This window comes from Bos indicus, chromosome 2 (assembly GCF_029378745.1).
Source record: "Bos indicus isolate NIAB-ARS_2022 breed Sahiwal x Tharparkar chromosome 2, NIAB-ARS_B.indTharparkar_mat_pri_1.0, whole genome shotgun sequence".
Classification (NCBI taxonomy): Eukaryota; Metazoa; Chordata; class Mammalia; order Artiodactyla; family Bovidae; genus Bos; species Bos indicus.
In genome coordinates, this window is record NC_091761.1 from 118,036,226 (window position 1) to 118,054,917 (window position 18,692).

The window sequence follows — 18,692 nt, forward strand, 5'->3', positions numbered from 1 at the left end:
CTAAGATACCATGAATTACATGATGCATCATTATCTTATATATCAATAAAAAAGGAATAATTGTCAATTAAAATATGACTTGATGTTTTCTTAGAACTATGTAAAAGGCATTCTGACTTCAGAGATGTTAAAATGTGGAAAAAAAGTTTCAGAAACTATGAGGCATGATGTTTCATTCACTTCAGTGATTAATTCTAAGGATCAGTCACATGTCATGGTGCCCACATTGCCAGTTATGCAAACTGAGAGGATTAAGCTAGATGCAGAATTTTATTTATGGTAAAAATGTAAATATTCACTTTTTCCATTTCAGCAAGTACATTAATTAGCAGAGGCACACGACCAAGATAATCACGATGGTGTGATCACTCACCTAGAGCCAGACATCCTGGAATGTGAAGTCAAGTGGGCCTTAGGAAGTATCACTAGGAACAAAGCTAGTGGAGGTGATGGAATTCCAGTTGAGCTATTTCAAATCCTGAAAGATGACTCTGTGAAAGTGCTGCACTCAATATGCCAGCAAATTTGGAAAACTCAGCAGTGGCCACAGAACTGGAAAAGGTGAGTTTTCATTCCAATCCCAAAGAAAGGCAATGCCAAAGAATGCTCAAACTACTGTACAATTGCATTCATCTCACACACTAGTAAAGTAATGCTCAAAATTCTCCAAGCCAGGCTTCAGCAATACGTGAACCGTGAACTTCCAGATGTTCAAGCTAGTTTTAGAAAAGGCAGAGGAACCAGAGATCAAATTGCCAACATCCGTTGGATCATGGAAAAAGCAAGAGATTTCCAGAAAAACATTTATTTCTGCTTTATTGACTATGCCAAAGCCTTTGACAGTGTGGATCACAATAAACTGTGGAAAATTCTGAAAGAGATGGAAATACCAGACCACCTCACCTGCCTCTTGAGAAACCTACATGCAAGTCAGGAAGCAACAGTTTGAATGGATATGGAACAACAGACTGGTTCCAAATAGGAAAAGGAGTACGTCAAGGCTGTATATTGTCACCCTACTTATTTAACTTATATGCAGAGTACATCACAAGAAACGCTGGGCTGGAAGAAGCACAAGCTGGAGTCAAAATTGCTGGGAGAAATATCAATAACCTCAGATATGCAGATGACACCACCCTTATGGCAGAAAGTGAAGAGGAACTAAAAAGTCTCTTGATGAAAGTGAAAGAGGAGAGTGAAGAAGTTGGCTCAACATTCAGAAAACGAAGATCATGGCATCCAGTCCCATCACTTCATGGGAAATAGATGGGGAAACAGTGGATCAGTGTCAGACTTTATTTTTGGGGGCTCCAAAATCACTGCAGATGGTGATTGCACCCATGAAATTAAAAGACGCTTACTCCTTGGAAGGAAAGTTATGACCAACCTAGACAGCATATTGAAGAGCAGAGACATTACTTTGCCAACAAAGGTCCATCTAGTCAAGGCTATGGTTTTTCCAGTGGTCATGTATGGATGTGAGAGTTGGACTGTGAAGAAAGCTGAGCGCCAAAGAATTGATGCTTTTGAACTGTGGTGATGGAGAAGATTCTTGAGAGTCCCTTGGACTGCAAGGAGATCCAACCAGTCCATTCTGAAGGAGATCAGCCCTGGGATTTCTTTGGAAAGAATGCTGCTAAAGCTGAAACTCCAGTACTTTGGCCACCTCATGCGAAGAGTTTACTCATTGGAAAAGACTCTGATGCTGGGAGGGATTGGGAGCAGGAGGAGAAGGGGACGACAGAGGACGAGATGGCTGGATGGCATCACCGACTCGATGGACGTGAGTCTGAGTGAACTCCGGGAGTTGGTGATGGACAGGGAGGCCTGGCGTGCTGTGATTCATGGGATCGCAAAGAGTTGGACACGACTGAGCGACTGAACTGAACTGAACTGAAGAAAAATATAAATGATTTAATGACCAAACATAGTATTCCATGGCCACTTTTAAAAAGTATCTAATGATACTGCAAATGAATGCATAAATGTAACTTACAACCCTCTCCCACCAATAAACAGCTACACAAAATCAACTGCTAAATGTGTAAACTAGTTCCTCTGACTTCCTGCGTGATATCTGTATCTCTTGCTTATTGTAGCCAGTGCTTAATGTTCCTGAATGAGTCAAGGCCATCATAAAGAAAAACAAACACTTAATAGCATCAAAAATGTATACTTTTCAAAAATCCCTCAACAGCTATGAATTCTGGATATACTTTAAAAGGAAACCAAGCTTTTGAGTCTGTTATTTGATACATAAAAGAAGAGAAAATCAGAATCTTTAAATGTGGCTTAGTAAATGTTCTATCCAGAGAAGGCAATGGCACCCCACTCAGTACTCTTGCCTGGAAAATCCCATGGACGGAGGAGCCTGGTATAGCTGCCGTCTATGGGGTCGCACAGAGTCGGACACGACTGAAGCGACTTAGCAGCAGCAGCAGCAGCAAATGTTCTATCATCTTTTTTTTACTCTCCAATTTGAGACAAGAGGGACAGATAAGATTACGCATATAATCCAGAAACAGTGATTCAGCTTCAGCACTGAATCAAAAGTTCACTGACACGTGAACTAAAATACACCCAGCTTTGCTAGTGCCTCCATTTGTCAGCTGTGGAGCACTGTGAATTATGATGAAGTGAAGAATTCACTGGCAGATAATGCTGAGTGGTATGTCTTCACAAGCAGAGTACAAGACAGCACTATCTTAAGTTATAATTTGTAAAAAATCAATACATATAAACAAGGTTCTTTTAACAGTCCACTCATTCCAGATGAACACTGATCTTGTCGGTTTAACAGTTCATTCCTCACTTTTCTATGATCAAGTCATTGGGAGTTAGAAAGTGGTGCCTCTAAACAACCAACAGCTCAAACAGGTTGATTTTCCACCACTGCTTAACATGAACTCAGAGACAGGACAAAATCCTCATTAGAAAATTAATATGTACTTGGGCTTCCCTGGTGACTCAGAGGTTAAAGCGTCTGCCCCCAATGCGGGAGACCCAGGTTCAATCCCTGGGTCAGGAAGATCCCCTGGAGAGGGAAATGGCAACCCACTCCAGTATTCTTGCCTGGAGAATCTCATGGATGGAGGAGCCTGGTGGGCTACAGTCCATGGGGTCGCAAAGAGTCGGACATGACTGAGCGACTTCACTTCACTTCAGTGATTTTTTTCAATAAAAATTTCAGTTCAGACTATTTACTTACTTACTGTTTTGTTAGAAGTGGTTGAGTACAGGCTCCAGGGCTCTGGGACATGGCCCTATGCACCTCTCTTGCTGCCCCGAACCCAAATAGAGGCACAAGCCATTCTGAATTTTTTGGAGTTTCAAGCACATTTGTCTTGGCACCCTGACTGTACATGTACTATTACTCCTTCTGGGGGGACAGTAATAAACCCATCACCCTTAGAGAACATCCTACCATCGCCTTCCACCACTCCATCATCCCTGTTGCCTGCAGACTATAGAAAACAGCACTTGGTATTGTTATAGCCTCACACTGAATTAGTTATATTTTAAACTCTTTCACCTTTCCTCTACAAGTATAAACTTCTGTAAAAACACCTTCACACGTCCCAGTCTTTAAAAGTAACTCAATTTTTCAAAAAGTGCAACCAACTTTACCAAACAATTTGACAGTGCAAATTGTTAGGAGTGGCCCTAACTGTTACATTAAATGAATTCCATGGTTTTCTCCAATCTACCTTTAGGATTTATTCTGAAATGATTCCAGATCCTGCCATCTCTGCTAGTTTGAACTCAACCTAGTCCTGAGTCTGATGCAAAGCAGGTCGGGAGACAGCACTTCTATCACATGCTTCAGTCCAGCACATAGGGACAGAACTCGTTAGCAACGACACATTTCAGAGGAGACGCCCACCTCATTCATCCATCACCCATCTCTCCCGTCCTTCACCCATCTCTCCCTATAGGTCTGATCTCAGTCCTTTGTTTTGGAGCTCGGAATTCTTGGCAGTCCTGATCCAACCATCAACTGAAATCAACAGCTTCAAAGTAAAAACCTGGTTCCTTATTAATTTGCATTCCTTTTTCATTTGAGTCTATCAAATGAGGAGTGATGGCTGTTTTTCTTACTTAATAAATAAGTGTTCCAAGATCTTGGTGAAAAAAATTACAAATTATTGTTAGCCTGTTACATTTTGTGTGAATACTGGAGATAATTGTGGATGCTTGGTCAGTCAAATCTGGTGGCTGAGTTTTGCTATACTTTACCCTGGAAACATCTAAAAAAGGATCTACTATTACTACGTCTTTTAAAAGAGACAAACTGAATGCCCAGAACATTATACAATGAATTACATCAAGAAGTTAGTGTTGCTAAATGACACGGTTGAAGTGACTGTTCAATATCTCTGATTGCATATTCTTCTGCTAAATGGATATGTGTGATTATCTAACATGCTACTAAATTGTACCAGATTTTTTTTAATGCCAGTAGAAATCACTTTGAAAAATGGAAAACACATTCATTTTTAAACCCATTAAAAAAGAAAAAGCTAATGTGAACAGTAATTTTCCTTATAGCACTTCAAGCTAAGTAATAATTTCTAGCCCACCTGGAATTTCTAGCAAGAATTTAATGTGGTTATTTAGTCACTCATATTGCCAGCCACTGCTATAATGCATAAAGGCTGGCCTTGTGTCTCATTGCAATATTGGCTCCTTGGCCTGGAAAATCAATGAATTAAACACAATGCAGTTAGCCAATCATGATGCTCAGCATTTCTCAGCGCATAGGTTCAGTGGAAGAAGAAAGAAACAAAAAGAAGGAAAGGCCCCTTTAGGTTGCTGGCCTGGAGATGTACATCAGAACATTGATTTTAACATTTCCATGGCAGCATTTTGAGGATTCCCTGGTGGCTCGGATGGTACAGAATCTGCCTGCAATGTGGGAGACCCAGGTTTGATCCCTAGGTTGGGAAGATCCACTAGAGAAGGGAATGGCTACCCACTCCAGCACTCCTGCCTGGAGAATCCCATGGACAGAGGAGACTGGGGGGCTACACTATGGCAGCATTTAACACACATCCACCATTAATACAGTGCTTTCTACCATCCATCATGGCTCAAATTCAGCTACAGACTCCACTTCTAGGGAGGAACCTTGAAGCAGAGATCAGACCTGAGGACTGAGAGGTGGGTATAACTCCCTATCTTCTAGTTGTAATTCCTTTCCCTTCCACTCAAGAAAGGGCACTAGAATTCAAATGTGTGAAAAGGAAATGACCGTAGGGATGGGATAAGAAAACCATGCTGTCAGACCTTGGTGCTTTAATTAACACTGATCATGAATTACTTACGCAGTACCTCATAGCTGCTTTGTGATAGATAGATTGCTACTGCAATCTAATGAAAAAGTAAAAGTGAAAGTCGCTCACTTTCTTTTCACTACTCTTTGCGACCCCATGGACTATAGAGTCCATGGAATTCTCCAGGCCAGAATACTGGAGTGGGAAGCCTTTCCCTTCTCCAGGGGATCTTCCCAACCCAGGGATCAAACCCACGTCTCCTGCATTGCAGGCGGATTCTTTACCAGCTGAGCCACAAGGGAAGTCCAAGAATACTGGAGTGGGTAGCCTAGCCCTTCAAGGGATCTTCGAGACCCAGGAATCGAACTGGGGTCTCCCACATTGCAGGTGGATTCTTTACCAACTGAGCTATCAGGGAAGCCCATTGCAATCTAATGGATCAGTATAAAATAATTTCAGACTGACCATTAGAAGCAGAAAGTACCCCCTGATCATGCAAAGAAACATCAATGGCAGATTCTATTTCCACATACAATATATCTGAAGGACTTACAACAAGAGGGTGGATGAGTCACTGATTAAGTCCCCATCCCCTTAATGGATATTTAACTTCTTTGGAAGTTACCACTGGTTGATTAATCCAATTCCCATTCCAAATCTTTTCTCCTTTCCTTCCTCTAGTCCTGAGGCTAGAACACAAAGTTCTCCAATTTTCATTTTCCCTTGAAGCTTAGACTCACTGTGAGACATGGTTCTGGCCAATTAGATATAAGTGGAAGTCTGCTTGGACTTTCATCCCTTCCTCTTTCTTGTTATAAGTAAGTTTGTAGTGACTGGAGCCACTGGAGCCAGTATGTGACTGTGAGCAACCAGCATGAGTAAAAGGCCAAAAGGATCTTGAGACATTGTCTCAATATCATCTAGTTTCTGAACTCCAGATTTCTGGTTATGTGATGCAATTAAATCTCTATTTAAGCTATTGTTGTTGGGGTGTGATTTTACAACCAAATGCATCCCTAACTGATAGAGAATTCTATACAATGAGATCACCGAGCAGTTCTGACTTTTCAGCTGCCAACAGTCTACTGCATTGCTATAGATATTCACTGTCACCTAGAAATGCTGGCTTGCACTTCTGTGTATGAGCAGAAAATAGGAGCAGCCTGACTCAGAAGGGGCCCCATATGTAGCCTCTGGGTTTCCTAAAACAAGTCTTGCGTTTTAAACCTTTAGATAGCCAGCTGCCAGCGTTGTCAGCTGAACTGTTATTGTTCAGTTGCTAAGTTGTGTCCAACTCTTTACGACCCCATGGACTGTAGCCTGCCAGGCTCCTCTGTCCTTCAGTATCTCCGGGAGTTTGCTCAAACACATGTCCACTGATTCGGTGATGCCACCCAACCACCTCATTCTCTGTCACCCCCTTCTCCTCCTGCCCTCAATCTTTCTGAGCATCAGTTGAATAAAAAAAAAAAAAAAAATATATATATATATATATATAATTTCTGGAGCTTCAAATCGTGTTGGGTGGGACATAAAGATGGGTGTGTTAGTTAGCACAAGCCCTCTGCCAGTAGGGCCCTAGGATAGGAGATGACTGTGGGTCTGTAGGGAGACTGGGAAGAGAGGTGGGAGGGTTTCAGCCTGAATCCATGAGTTTCCCCAGCTACCGGGAAGAAGTATTTCTGCACAGGATATGAGAATAAAGGGCCAGGAGCAGCCAGAAAGGAGAGGGTGGGACATTTGAATAGGTGAGGCTCCTCCGGTGAAAACCTGCCCAGAACTTCTGGTAGCTCTCACAACTGCTGCCCAACCCCGGCCTGGATGCCCCCAACAGCCACCTCCTGAGACCACCTGGGTGTTAACATTTGACCCCAGCCTCTGTCATGCCTTGCAGGCTCCTGCCTTCAATCTCAGGACTGTGGGGAGACTCTGTGACTTTGCCCAGCACCTGACTTCTTGGGGACTGGGTCAATCTGCCACAAAGCTTAAAACTTGCCCAGAATGACAGGTTCAGAGATGTACCTGCCCAGGCATGGGACTCCTCCTGGGTGCCTATGGCTTCTGGCATGCCTTATGCAAGTAGTAAATTCTCCACTGAACTGAGGTGAACGTATGTGAGAGATCTCACCCTAGATGTTGGCAACTGGAGGCCTCTGGGCCTTGGGTAAGCAGAATGTCCCACCTCTCCCCAAATGCCCACATGTTAATCTCTGGAACCTGTGAAGTTACCTTAGGCGGCAAAAGGGACTCTGCAGATGGAATTAAGTTTAGGATCTTGAGATGGGTTTTTTTCTGGATTATCCAGTGGACCCAATGCCACAGGCATCTTTAAAAATGAGAGGAGGCAGCCAGAGTCAGAGTCAGAGTCAGAACCACGGAGAAACAAGAAGATGCTCTGCTGCTGGCATAGATGATGGAGGAAGGGGTCAGGGGACAAAAAAGCAGGTGGTCCCCAGAAGCTGCAAAAGGCAAGCAAACATATTGCCCCAGAGAGCTTCCAGAAAGAATACGGTTCCACCAACACCTTGGTTTTGGCCCACTGTGATCCAGTCCTTGGAAGGAAAGTTATGACCAACCTAGAAAGCATATTAAAAAGCAGCGAGACACTACTTTGCCAACAAAGATCCGTCTAGTCAAGGCTATGGTTTTTCCAGTGGTCACGTATGGATGTGAGAGTTAGACTATAAAGAAAGCTGAGCGCTGAAGAATTGATGCTTTTGAACTGTGGTGTTAGAGAAGACTCTTGAGAATCCCTTGGACCGCAAGGAGATCCAACCAGTCCATCCTAAAGGAGATCAGCCCTGGGTGTTCATTGGAAGGACTGATGCTGAAGCTCAAACTCCAATACTTTGGCCACCTGATGCAAAGAGCTGACTTATCTGAAAAGACCCTGATGCTGGGAAAGATTGAGGGCAGGAGGAGAAGGGGACGACAGAGGATGAGATGGTTGGATGGCATCACTGACTCAATGGACATGGGTTTGAGTGGACTCCAGGAGTTGGTGGCATGCTACAGTTCATGGGGTTGCAAAGAGTTGGACATGACTGAGCAACTGAACTGAACCGAACTGATCCAGTTTAGCCTTCTGACCTCTAGAACTGTAAGATTATACATTTGTATTGTTTTAAGCCAGTAAGTTTGTGGAGATTTATTACAGCACCAGTAGAAAACTCCTGGGCTTCTCAAGTGGCACTAGTGGTAAAGAACCTGCCTGCCAATGCGGGAGATGTAAAAGATACGGGTTCGATCCCTGGGTCAGGAAGATCCCCTGGAGGAGGGCATGGCAACCCACTCCAGCATTCTTGCCTGGAGAATCCCATCCCATGGACAGAGGAGCCTAGTGGGCTACAGTCCATGGGATCGAAAAGAGTCGGACATGACTGAAGCAACTTAGCATACACACAGAAACTCCTACAGGGCTAGCTCCAGCCCACAGATCTGTTGAATCTACAGATGTGTTTTGAAAATCTGGAAAAGTCACCTGAGAGTGCAGAGTCCTAGCTTCTCGTGGGTTGTTGGTTGGGGGTGGGGGGAGTGCTAACAACAGGAGAGCTAGTCATGATTTTCTGTTATTTCTTGGTGAAATCAGCTTGAACTGGCAGAGACTGCTTCCTTCTAATGGGGTGCAGGCTCTGCACTATGGCACTCTCTGTTTTACCAGCCTGGTTGTTTATCTCACAGGTTAAGGACCAAAAGTTCATCTACATTCTATGTGAAAGAATAACCTTCAAGTTGCTAAAATTTATACACAAGAAATTGGGGGCAGGAATGGGGGCAGGGAGAAAGGAGTGTGTGCACACATGGAAACTTACTTCATATTCATCCTGGATTTTTAATTTAAATGAGAACCCGACCTTTCTACATGCACTCTAAGCTCTTAATGCCTTGAAGGGTTTACCTGCAAAAGGCGGTCCCAGCAACGCAGAGATGCCGTTAGCACAGATGATGATTCCGTAGGCATTGGCCAGGTGCTCAATCCCTACCAAGTCTTCCGTCACCACGGGCATCAGGGAGAAATAACCGCTGGAAAAGCCTATCAGGGCACAGATGACTGCCAGGCCGGCATAGGTGTGCATCAAGGGCAGAATAAAAATACTGAGGACCAGGGTGAAGTTGGCCATCAGGAAGACATTCCACACGCTGATGCAGGGTAGGTCGGCCACAATGCCCAGGACCACTTTCCCGAAGATGTGAACTATGGCTATGATCGAAGTCAGGGGGAACACATCATTTTGCTCTGATAAATTGTACAAGTTGACTATTTCTGGGAGGTGAATGAAAGGGATGACGAAGCTGCTGTAGGCAAACAGAGCCCAGAAAATAAAGGCGACAAACATCCGATTAGTAAAGAGCGAGGCTGTCCCAAAATAGCCCGAGTACCAGTCCCAAAAGCCCTTCCTGACCCTCATGGTCAGCTGGCTCACCGTCTTCAGAAGCCGGAAGGCGCACATGTCCTTTCTGTGCGCGGCTTTCTCCTGGCACGCCTGGGCGGGCGCGTCCCCGAGGGAGCTGTCCTCGGTGCCAGGGCCTCCCCGCTTCTCCTCGGCGTCCCTCAGTTGTCCGCTGGACCTGATGGATTCGGTGGAGTGAGCCGGCAGGACGTGGTGCGGCGCCTTCCCTTCCGGACCATCGCCGTCCATCCCAGGCGAGAGGGGCCTCATGAGCGCCCCGCACACACACAGGTTCAGGGACACGGCGCCCTGGATGAACATGGCGTTCCGCCAGCCGTACTCCGCGCACAGGTACTTGAGCAACACCGTCATGAGGAACGTGCCGAAGCCGGTCCCGGTGGTGCTGAGACCCTGGGCGAGCGCGCGCCTCTTCTGAAAGTACCTGCCCACCATGACCACGGCCGGCAGGTAGGCCATCCCGCTGCCGAAGCCTGCGGCCCCGAGAGGGGAGAAAAGGCAGACAGCACAACGTAAATGGCCACAGCCCCAGCTGGCAGCCTTCGAGATCATCTGCATCTCATTATCTTCATCTCGGTAACTGTTTTTGAATAACAACAATGGTTTAGCTGCTAAGTCGCCTCCCACTCTTGCAACCCCACGGACTAGATATAGCCTGCCAGGCTCCTCTGTCCATGGGATGTTCCAGGCCAAATACTGGAGTGGGTTGCCATTTCCTTCTCCAGATAACGATAGCCAGTACTTATTGACCACTCACCGGGGTCCATGTGCTTTACAGACATTACCACAGGTAATCCCCTCTATAAAATTGTAACATCTTACACAATAGATGCCATTATTCCCATTTTGTACTTGGAGAAGCTGACACTCAGAAAGACTCTGAACCCAGGTGTGTTTTTGGCGTCCAAAATGTGGGCTTTTCCTGCTGTGGCCTACACCCACCCCGAGTTTTCTCTTCTTTTGTATAACTTTTAAACAAAGATATAATCATGTTTGTTTAAAAAAAAAGGAGCTTGGGAGGTAAGTACCAAGACCATCACCCACAGAAGCCTGTTTCTAGTCCATCATTTCTCCCAACAGGCTTTTCAGCATAGGTTACACCAATAATAATAAAAAATTATATTAGATAAATTATATATACTAAATAAACAACTAAAGTAAAGTCTGCATTCTCACATGAGAATATAAGCTCCACTAGGGCAGGACTGTGTGTATTTTAGCCCCTGGTATGCTGGGCTTTGCCCAGAATACATAGCATGTGCTTAATGATTTGTTGAAAGATAGCATGCATTCTGAGCCCTCTGCTGTCAGTGCTAATTGCACTTAAAACACAGGAAGTACTCATGGACAAGGGGAGGAAGTGATTCCAGGCAATTTGCAGAAGCCTTAGGAATGGGCCAATGTGTTTCCAAATTCATCAGAAGAATAAAAGGAATTAAAATGTACCCATGAGTATACATAGCTACTAGACATCAAAACCACCTAATACTTATTTGTAGCTCTGATTTTTTCAATTGTATTTCTCTTAGAAAACAGGAACAGCTGGTGGTTTACATGGGCAAAATTAATGCTGCTGGGGAAGGTGGTGTGTGTTGGGGGCAGGGGTACTGGGAACACCGTGCTTTCGCACAGTTTTGCTGAACCTAACAGTTGTGGTGCTGTGCTCAGTTGTGTCTGACTCTTTGTGACCCCATGGACTGAAGTCCACCAGGCTCCTTTGTCCATGGGAATTTTCCAGGCAAGAATACTGGAATAGATTGCCATTTCCTTCTCCAGGAGATCTTTATGACCCAGGGATTGAATCCACACCTCTTATGTCTCCTGTAGTGGCAAGTGGGTTCTTTACCACTGCAGTGCACCTCGGAAGCCCTAAAATGGCTCTAAAAATGAAGTTTATTAAAAAATAAAATAAATATGAAATCAAATAGAGCACTGGCCAAGAGGTTAAGGGTTGTGTTCTCAACTTCTAGGTACAGATGGAGGGAAACCATAAAACCCCGCTTCAGTTGTTCAAGGGGTTCCCATTCTGTTCTAATGCTTACAACCTCCTGATATTAGGATAGCAGCTTAATAGCAGAGAAGAGACTGTGACCAACAGCATGCCCCAAAGCTGAGAAGCTTCCCTAGTTCAGCATCATTTAACAGTTTCAAAATTACTTGAATTTGGAAGGAGACCAGAGCAGTCATACACACAAATATAATAATAACAGTTACCGCTAATTGAGTGGCGATGATGTTCCAGTTGCCTTTCAGGTTTTATCTGGTTTAATTTTCATAATAACCTGAAAGCTACCTGTTGGTTATACCCAAATTATTAAAGGGAGCATTGAACCTCATGGAGATTAAGAAACTTTCCCTGCAACAGGTAGCTGGAGAATCTGGATTGGAAGGCAGACCCAACTGCAGGGCTGGGTCCCTTTCCATCGTCCGTGCTCTGTCTCATCCTTAACTGCTCATCCCCTGGCTGCCAGGATGGAGCTGCAGAAGCATTTTGCTCCAGCTTTTAAAATAGATGAATTCTTTAAACTGGATAATCTCATCATTATCTTATCTTAAAAATGAATCATTCCTTGATATCATAAAATATCCAGAAGGTATTTAAATTTCTAATTGTCTTAAGCTGCTGCTCAGTTGCTTCAGTCATTTCCTACTCTTTGCAACCCTATGGACTGTAGCCTGCCAGGCTCCTCTGTCCATGGGATTCTCCAGGCAAGAATACTGGAGTGGGTTGCCATTTCTTTCTGCAGGGGATCTTCCCGACCCAGGGATCGAACCCATGTCCCCTGAATTTGCAGCTGGATTTTTTTTTTTTACTGCTGAGCCACTGGGGAAGACCCTGTCTCAAAAATGACCATATTTTTAAAAGATTTGTTTAAATCAAGTAAGGCCCACACATTGCTATTTGTTGGTCTCTCTCTCTCTCTCTATATATATATATATATTTTTTTAAGTCTCTTAAGTTCTCTATTTTCCTCACAATTTACTTGTTGAGGAAACTGGATCATTTGTCCTTTGAAATTTGCCATTCTTCATTTTTCTGGAGGCACAAAAGTTTACTTTTCAAAATCTGATTTGTCACTGACAATAACCAACATCCCAAATTAAATGTGGTTACGGATCACTAAACAGCAGCAGAATGAAATGACTAATAAGGAACCGAATTGAGAGACCAAAGCATAAGAGTAGCACCAATTATAACGTCATTTAAATAATAAATACTCCCATGACGTGGGAGAAAAAAAAATCCGTGCCTGATGCTATAAGCATCTATTACCTCTCCTTGTCCTGAACAGCATCCCCCTTCCTCATGTGACTTTGTGATTCATAATTGGCACAATTATTCTATGAGTGTGTAGGACAGGCCTTGGAGATACTGAGACCCAAGCCCAGTGGTCAAGCAGGGCCCTGGAACAATTCTTCACCACATCAGGTCGATTCCCTGGTGGCTCAGCCAGTAAAGAATCCGCCTGGAATTCAGGAGACCCATGTTCAATCCCTGGGTGGGGAAGCTCTCCTGGAGAAGGGAATGGTAACCCACTCCACTATTCTTGCCTGGAGAATTCATGGTCAGAGGAGCCTGGAGGGCTGTAGTCCATGGGGTTGCAAAGAGTCAGATTCTTTGCAAAGAGTCAGACTGAGCGACTAACACTTTCAACTTTGTACCCGGATAAGCCAGGAAGAAGAAGAGCAGGGGAGAATCAATCTTGTGGTTTTGAGTAAAAAGCTCGGATTGGAGGGAAAGGTTCTTCCAGGAGCCGAGTAAGAAAATGGAGCCCTTAAATGGCAGAGCTGAAGAAATTTGTCCAGACTCTCCTGGGTAAGTAAGATCACTCAAACAGATGTTAATTTTCTGCTCATTAGGAGGACATCCATGCAATTTTAATTGCCTAGATGTTAAAAAAACAAATACAAAAAAATCTGCCTCAAATGCTTCTTATAATGAAGGATGTCACCAAAGTCTCTTTCAAACATAAAGAGATATGTACATACAGATATACAAATATGTTTATCACTGTACTGTGATAAACATGCATACCCACATATGTATCTCAATAACTTGCCTTTAAAATTTTTTAAATTAATTTAGTTTTGTTTTTGTTGTTTCAGTCACTAACTTTTTGCAGATCTTTGCATCTAACTTTTTTTCTTTTCTATAAAATAAGGTCAATCAGTTTCAAAATGTCTCACTAATGACAGCCCAACAGTATACAAGCTAGCTGACTTAGCTGGATTTTCCACTTAAATATAATTATATTTGGGGAGAAAGTGGATACATTTATTTTCAGAGACTTTCTTCAGGTGTTTCCTGTATAAAAAGTGGGTACAATAAAGTGTTTCAAGAAACACTTTCCTTTCACTGGTCTCCTGATCTTTTTCCTACTTCCTTAGATCCATAAATACTTGTTGAATAAATAAGTAAATGAATGAATATGGAGATCACATTATTTGAGGATCCAAAGCAACTAATTGCAAGACATAAAATTCCATTTAAACAAAGAGTCTGCCCACAGGCATGTCTAAATGATGGGAATAAATTTCAAGTCCTAGTTTTTTCTTTTGACCATGCTTGTGTGATCTTAGTTCTCTGACCAGGGATTGAACCTGAGCCATGGCAGTGAAGGGCAAAATTCTAACACTGGTAAACCCACTGGACCACCAGGCAACTCCCTCAAGTACCAGTTTTGGGGATCAATTCATAGTACATATGTCCAGACAGCATGGATCAAGTTCCTAGGGGCGCCCATGTGTCTGCCCAGAGACCCTGGAGTGACTCCCTCAGTTTTAGCAGAAGTAAAATCCCTGTGCCAGCTCTATTCATTGGACTGTTATGGGGAAGTTTCTAAATTGCCTCAGGAAAAACATTTTGAATTGTTCTTTAAGAACTGTTGTCAAGTCCTTCACTTCAGATCAATGGTTTCCAAACTAGGCTTCATAGCATACAGAAGTGCTTTTTCCACCTAAAGATGTATATGTGGATACATCCTAGAGAACCAACTTGTCAGGTTATGTGGACAATTGGTTTTTATGTTCACCTTCTCCTGCTACCTTAAAGCATAAACTTAAGCTTACAATAAAAACATTGTATTATATATAATAGCAATTATATATTAGCTAACATTTGCTTAAGACTTTATTATGTGCCAAGCATTGTGCTAAGTGCTTCATACAGATCATTTCATGTAACCTTTTCAATAATCCTGTAGGCCAAGCAGTCAATTATTCCATTTGCAGATAAAGAGACTGAGGCATAAGCAAGTTAAGTAATTTTCCCAAAGTCACACATACACGTGGGAAAAAAAACCCAAGGGTTCCAATTCTAACTTTGAACTCTTATGAAAACACCGCCATCAAGGTGCCATTTATGACGATTATAGCTCTGTATTCTAAAAGGTCAGGCTGGATCCAGCTGACTGAAATACAATAGTATGAGAAAGACACTACTTATCCGTGTGCATTCTGCTATCTGTTGATAGAAGAAATTATGGCTGGGAATCATTTTGCAAAATGGATATGCAAACTGTGCTGCCTGAGCCAATTGTTATATATCTCCTGGGGACTGCCACTCTGCTCTGGATTTGATTCTTACAGTCTCTAAATCTGTGTGGGTTTTGCTGCTATTTCATTATTTTGAGCAGAGCCAAAGGAGAACGTGATTTTTCTCTGATTCACGCTGGATTCTGCAGTTCTTAAATGAGAGAATGTTGTTAGTACGTGGGTTTTGTTACAAGTAAAGGACTAGCACTTAGAACCAGATATAGAAAATTTAATTAAATTCTATTAGGGAGGCCAAGTACAGCTGTTCGGTTGTTTCCTCACACTTCAGGCATATTTAATATCTTATATTAAAAGTATTACCTGGAGGATAGGATATGGGTAGGGTAGGATGGAGACAAAGGGACTAAATATTTAATGGATCTCTTTTCTCCACGACGAAACTCATTGCCCAAATGCTCAACAGAAACACATAAAGTCAAGTTTAGGAAAACTTATGGGGACTTCCCTGGAGGCCCAGTGGTCAAGACTGTGCGTCCAAAGCAAGGGGTCTGGGTTCCACCCCTGGCTGGGAAACTAAGATTCCATACGGTGTGTGGCGTGGCCAAAAAAAAAAAAAGGAAATCCACAATGCTTACCAGCTGCCAGTCCAAAGGTAATAAAGAGATAATACACGTTCACGGCGTAGGCACTCAACACCCAGCCCAGCGAGTTCAGGAGCCCTCCGATGATGGCTGTCCGGCGGCACCCACAGGTGTTAATGAACAAGCCGATGAAAGGCCCTGTCACAGACATTGAGAAAGGAACTGACTAGCGGAAAGTTATGACCAACCTAGACAGCATGTTAAAAAGCAGAGACATTGCCAACAAAGGTCCATCTAGTCAAGGCTATGGTTTTTCCAGTGGTCATGTATGGATGTGAGAGTTGGACTGTGAAGAAAGCTGAGCGCCAAAGAATTGATGCTTTGGAACTGTGGTGTTGGAGAAGACTCTTGAGGGTCTCTTGGACTGCAAGGAGATCCAACCAGTCCATCCTAATGGAGATCAGTCCTGGGTGTTCATTAGAAGGACTGATGCTGAAGCTGAAACTCCAGTACTTTGGCCACCTGATGCGAAGAAGTGACTCATTTGAAAAGACCCTGATGCTGGGAAAGATTGAAGGTGGGAGGAGAAGGGAATGACAGAGGATGAGATGGTTGGATGGCATGACCGACTCAATGGACATGAGTTTGAGTAAACTTCGGGAGTTGGTGATGGCCAGGGAAGCCTGGCGTGCTGCAGTCCATGGGGTCGCAAAGAGTCAGACATGATTGAGCGACTGAACTGAACTGAACTGAGTGGCATTTTATTTTCATTTTATTTTCTTAGGGAATCTTTATATGAAGACAAAACATTACTAGAGCTGTTAACTAAAACAAACCAAACCCCCTGCCGTGGCCTTATGTGCAGAGAGCTTTTGGCACGCAAAGACAGGTTTCAAAAATGTCCCCGAAGAACACAAGGTTCTAGATTTTCAGGGAAGACAGGCCTGAAATAAATAGACATGTTGATTCATTTTCTGGTCTACAACAGATCCTACACTAGAGGTCTAGGGGCTCCACACAGCCTGTATATACATTTTGTTTATCGAGAACAAAGTTTTAAATGTTTTGAGTCAGTTGCCAACATTTAAAAATTAGGATTATTCATAAAAAAATCCAGGGGCAACAGATCTTCCCATACAGCCCAAAGCAGCTGGCTGTGCACGGTAGGTGATCCTGTTTACCTGTGTCACACCCTCTCCGGTTTGCCGAAGTCCCCACCCACATGTCAGTCTCTTATTTGGCCTCCTGGTTTCATGTACGTGGCTTGTTTGGCTTCTGTACACATTTGAGTTTTTTCTCCAGACTTTAAGGGAGTATGGAGGGGGTTCTCGGGACGTCCATGCTTCAGGCGAGGCACCTGTAGCCTGTTTTCATGAGGACATCTAGATGCAAACCAAGCCGGAAAGAACTTCTCATGACTTCACACATACTTCAGGCTCTGCTGACTCTCAGTTCCAATGAGACCCATCAGGCTATGCATTTAGGACACTGTGTGGAGATTCAGGAATACACTTTGCTCTATTTTTTTTTTTTTTTTAATTTTCATCAACCCTCTTTTCTTCCTGCCTTTGTGGCAACTTGTCTTGGGATAAGTGATTCCTTCTTCAAACATTTGAGGCTGTACTCAACATTCAGTGTTGTTGTTCAGCCGCTAAGTCGAGTCTGACTTTGCGACCTCATGGACTGCAGCACACCAGGCTCCTCTGTCCTTCACTATCTCCTGGAGTTTGCTCAAATTTGTATCTACTCAGTCAGTGATGCTATTTAACCACCTCATCCTCTGGCTCCCTCTTCTCTTTTTGCCCTCCGTTTTTTCCAGCATCAGGGTCTTTTCCAATGAGCTGGCTCTTCACAACAGGTGGTCAAAGCATTGGAGCATTCAGTAAGATCATCCATTTTATTTATTTTTTTTGACTGTGCTGTGTGGTATGTGGGATCTTAATTCCCCAACCAGGGGTGGAACCCAAGTCCCTTGCATTGGAAGGGTGTAGTTTTTACCACAGGTCTACCAGGGAAGTCCAAGATCATGCATTTTAAACATCATCTTAGGGAATTCCTTGGCAGTCAGTGGTTAGGACTCAGCACTCTCATTGCAGTAAGATCCCTCAAGTTGTGCAGTGTCGCCAAAAAAAAATAAAAAAGATGTCACATTTTTTGATCATGATTACTTTATGCAGTTATGAAACCCTATGTTCAGGTGGGACTATCTCAGGCTAAACACTTACTAAGCTGGGACTTCCTGGTGATCCAGCAGTTAAAGAATTAGCCTTGCAATGCAGGGGACGTGGTTTCAGTCCCTGGTCAGGGAACTAAGATCTCACATGCCGTGGGGCAATGAAGCCCATGCAAATACTGAGCTTGTGTGCTACAACTAGAGAGTCTGTGCGCTGAGATGAAAGACCTCACATGACACAAGGAAGGCCTCAAGTGCTGCAACTAATACTCGACGAAGCCGAACAAAAAAAGAATGAATTTAGTTTCCCACGGGCGAGTCACTGCCCGAGAGAGTGCTTTCAACTCTGTGCGTAGTTCATGGAATTTTTAAATTTAAAAGCGGTAACTCAACGTCCTTACAAGAATGAGAAAGAGAAAACAATTTATACTTATTCACTTCAAATATATTTTTGGTTCTCATTCAATGTCATGGCAGGCAGGGTGGTAGAGTGGGCACCATTTTGGAGTCCAGTGGACCACATTTGAAGCCTGTCCCTCACTTACCGGTTACAAGTTAACTTCAGTAACGTAACGTCTCTGAGTGTTGCATGATCTCCTCTGTGAGATGAAGATGATGGTCTGGCCCCCAGGCTTGCCAGAGAATCAAATGAGATCATGTACATCATATGCACTTGGCATGTGCATGAGTTCATGTATGCTAAGTAGCTTCAGTCGTGTCCTACTCTTTACAACACTGTGGGCCCACCAGACTCCTCTGT

General features: G+C 43.5%; 2 protein-coding genes across 5 annotated transcripts in view; one reads left to right on the forward strand and one right to left on the reverse strand.

Moving 5' to 3' along the window:
• Positions 1-2,033, forward strand: part of FBXO36 (F-box protein 36) — a 116,739-nt gene extending 114,706 nt beyond the window's left edge. The window contains exon 6 of the transcript XR_002182689.2: positions 314-2,033. The gene's annotated coding sequence lies outside the window, so the exon portion shown is untranslated. The remainder of the gene's footprint in view (positions 1-313) is intronic.
• Positions 1-18,692, reverse strand: part of SLC16A14 (solute carrier family 16 member 14) — a 39,319-nt gene that overhangs the window by 9,238 nt on the left and 11,389 nt on the right. For all 4 annotated transcript variants that reach the window (XM_070773436.1, XM_070773441.1, XM_019978129.2 and 1 more), the window contains exons 3-4: positions 15,814-15,957; positions 9,172-10,155 (exon numbers count right to left, since the gene is read on the reverse strand). In XM_070773436.1, the coding sequence (XP_070629537.1) occupies positions 9,172-10,155; positions 15,814-15,957 (1,128 nt within the window). The remainder of the gene's footprint in view (positions 1-9,171; positions 10,156-15,813; positions 15,958-18,692) is intronic.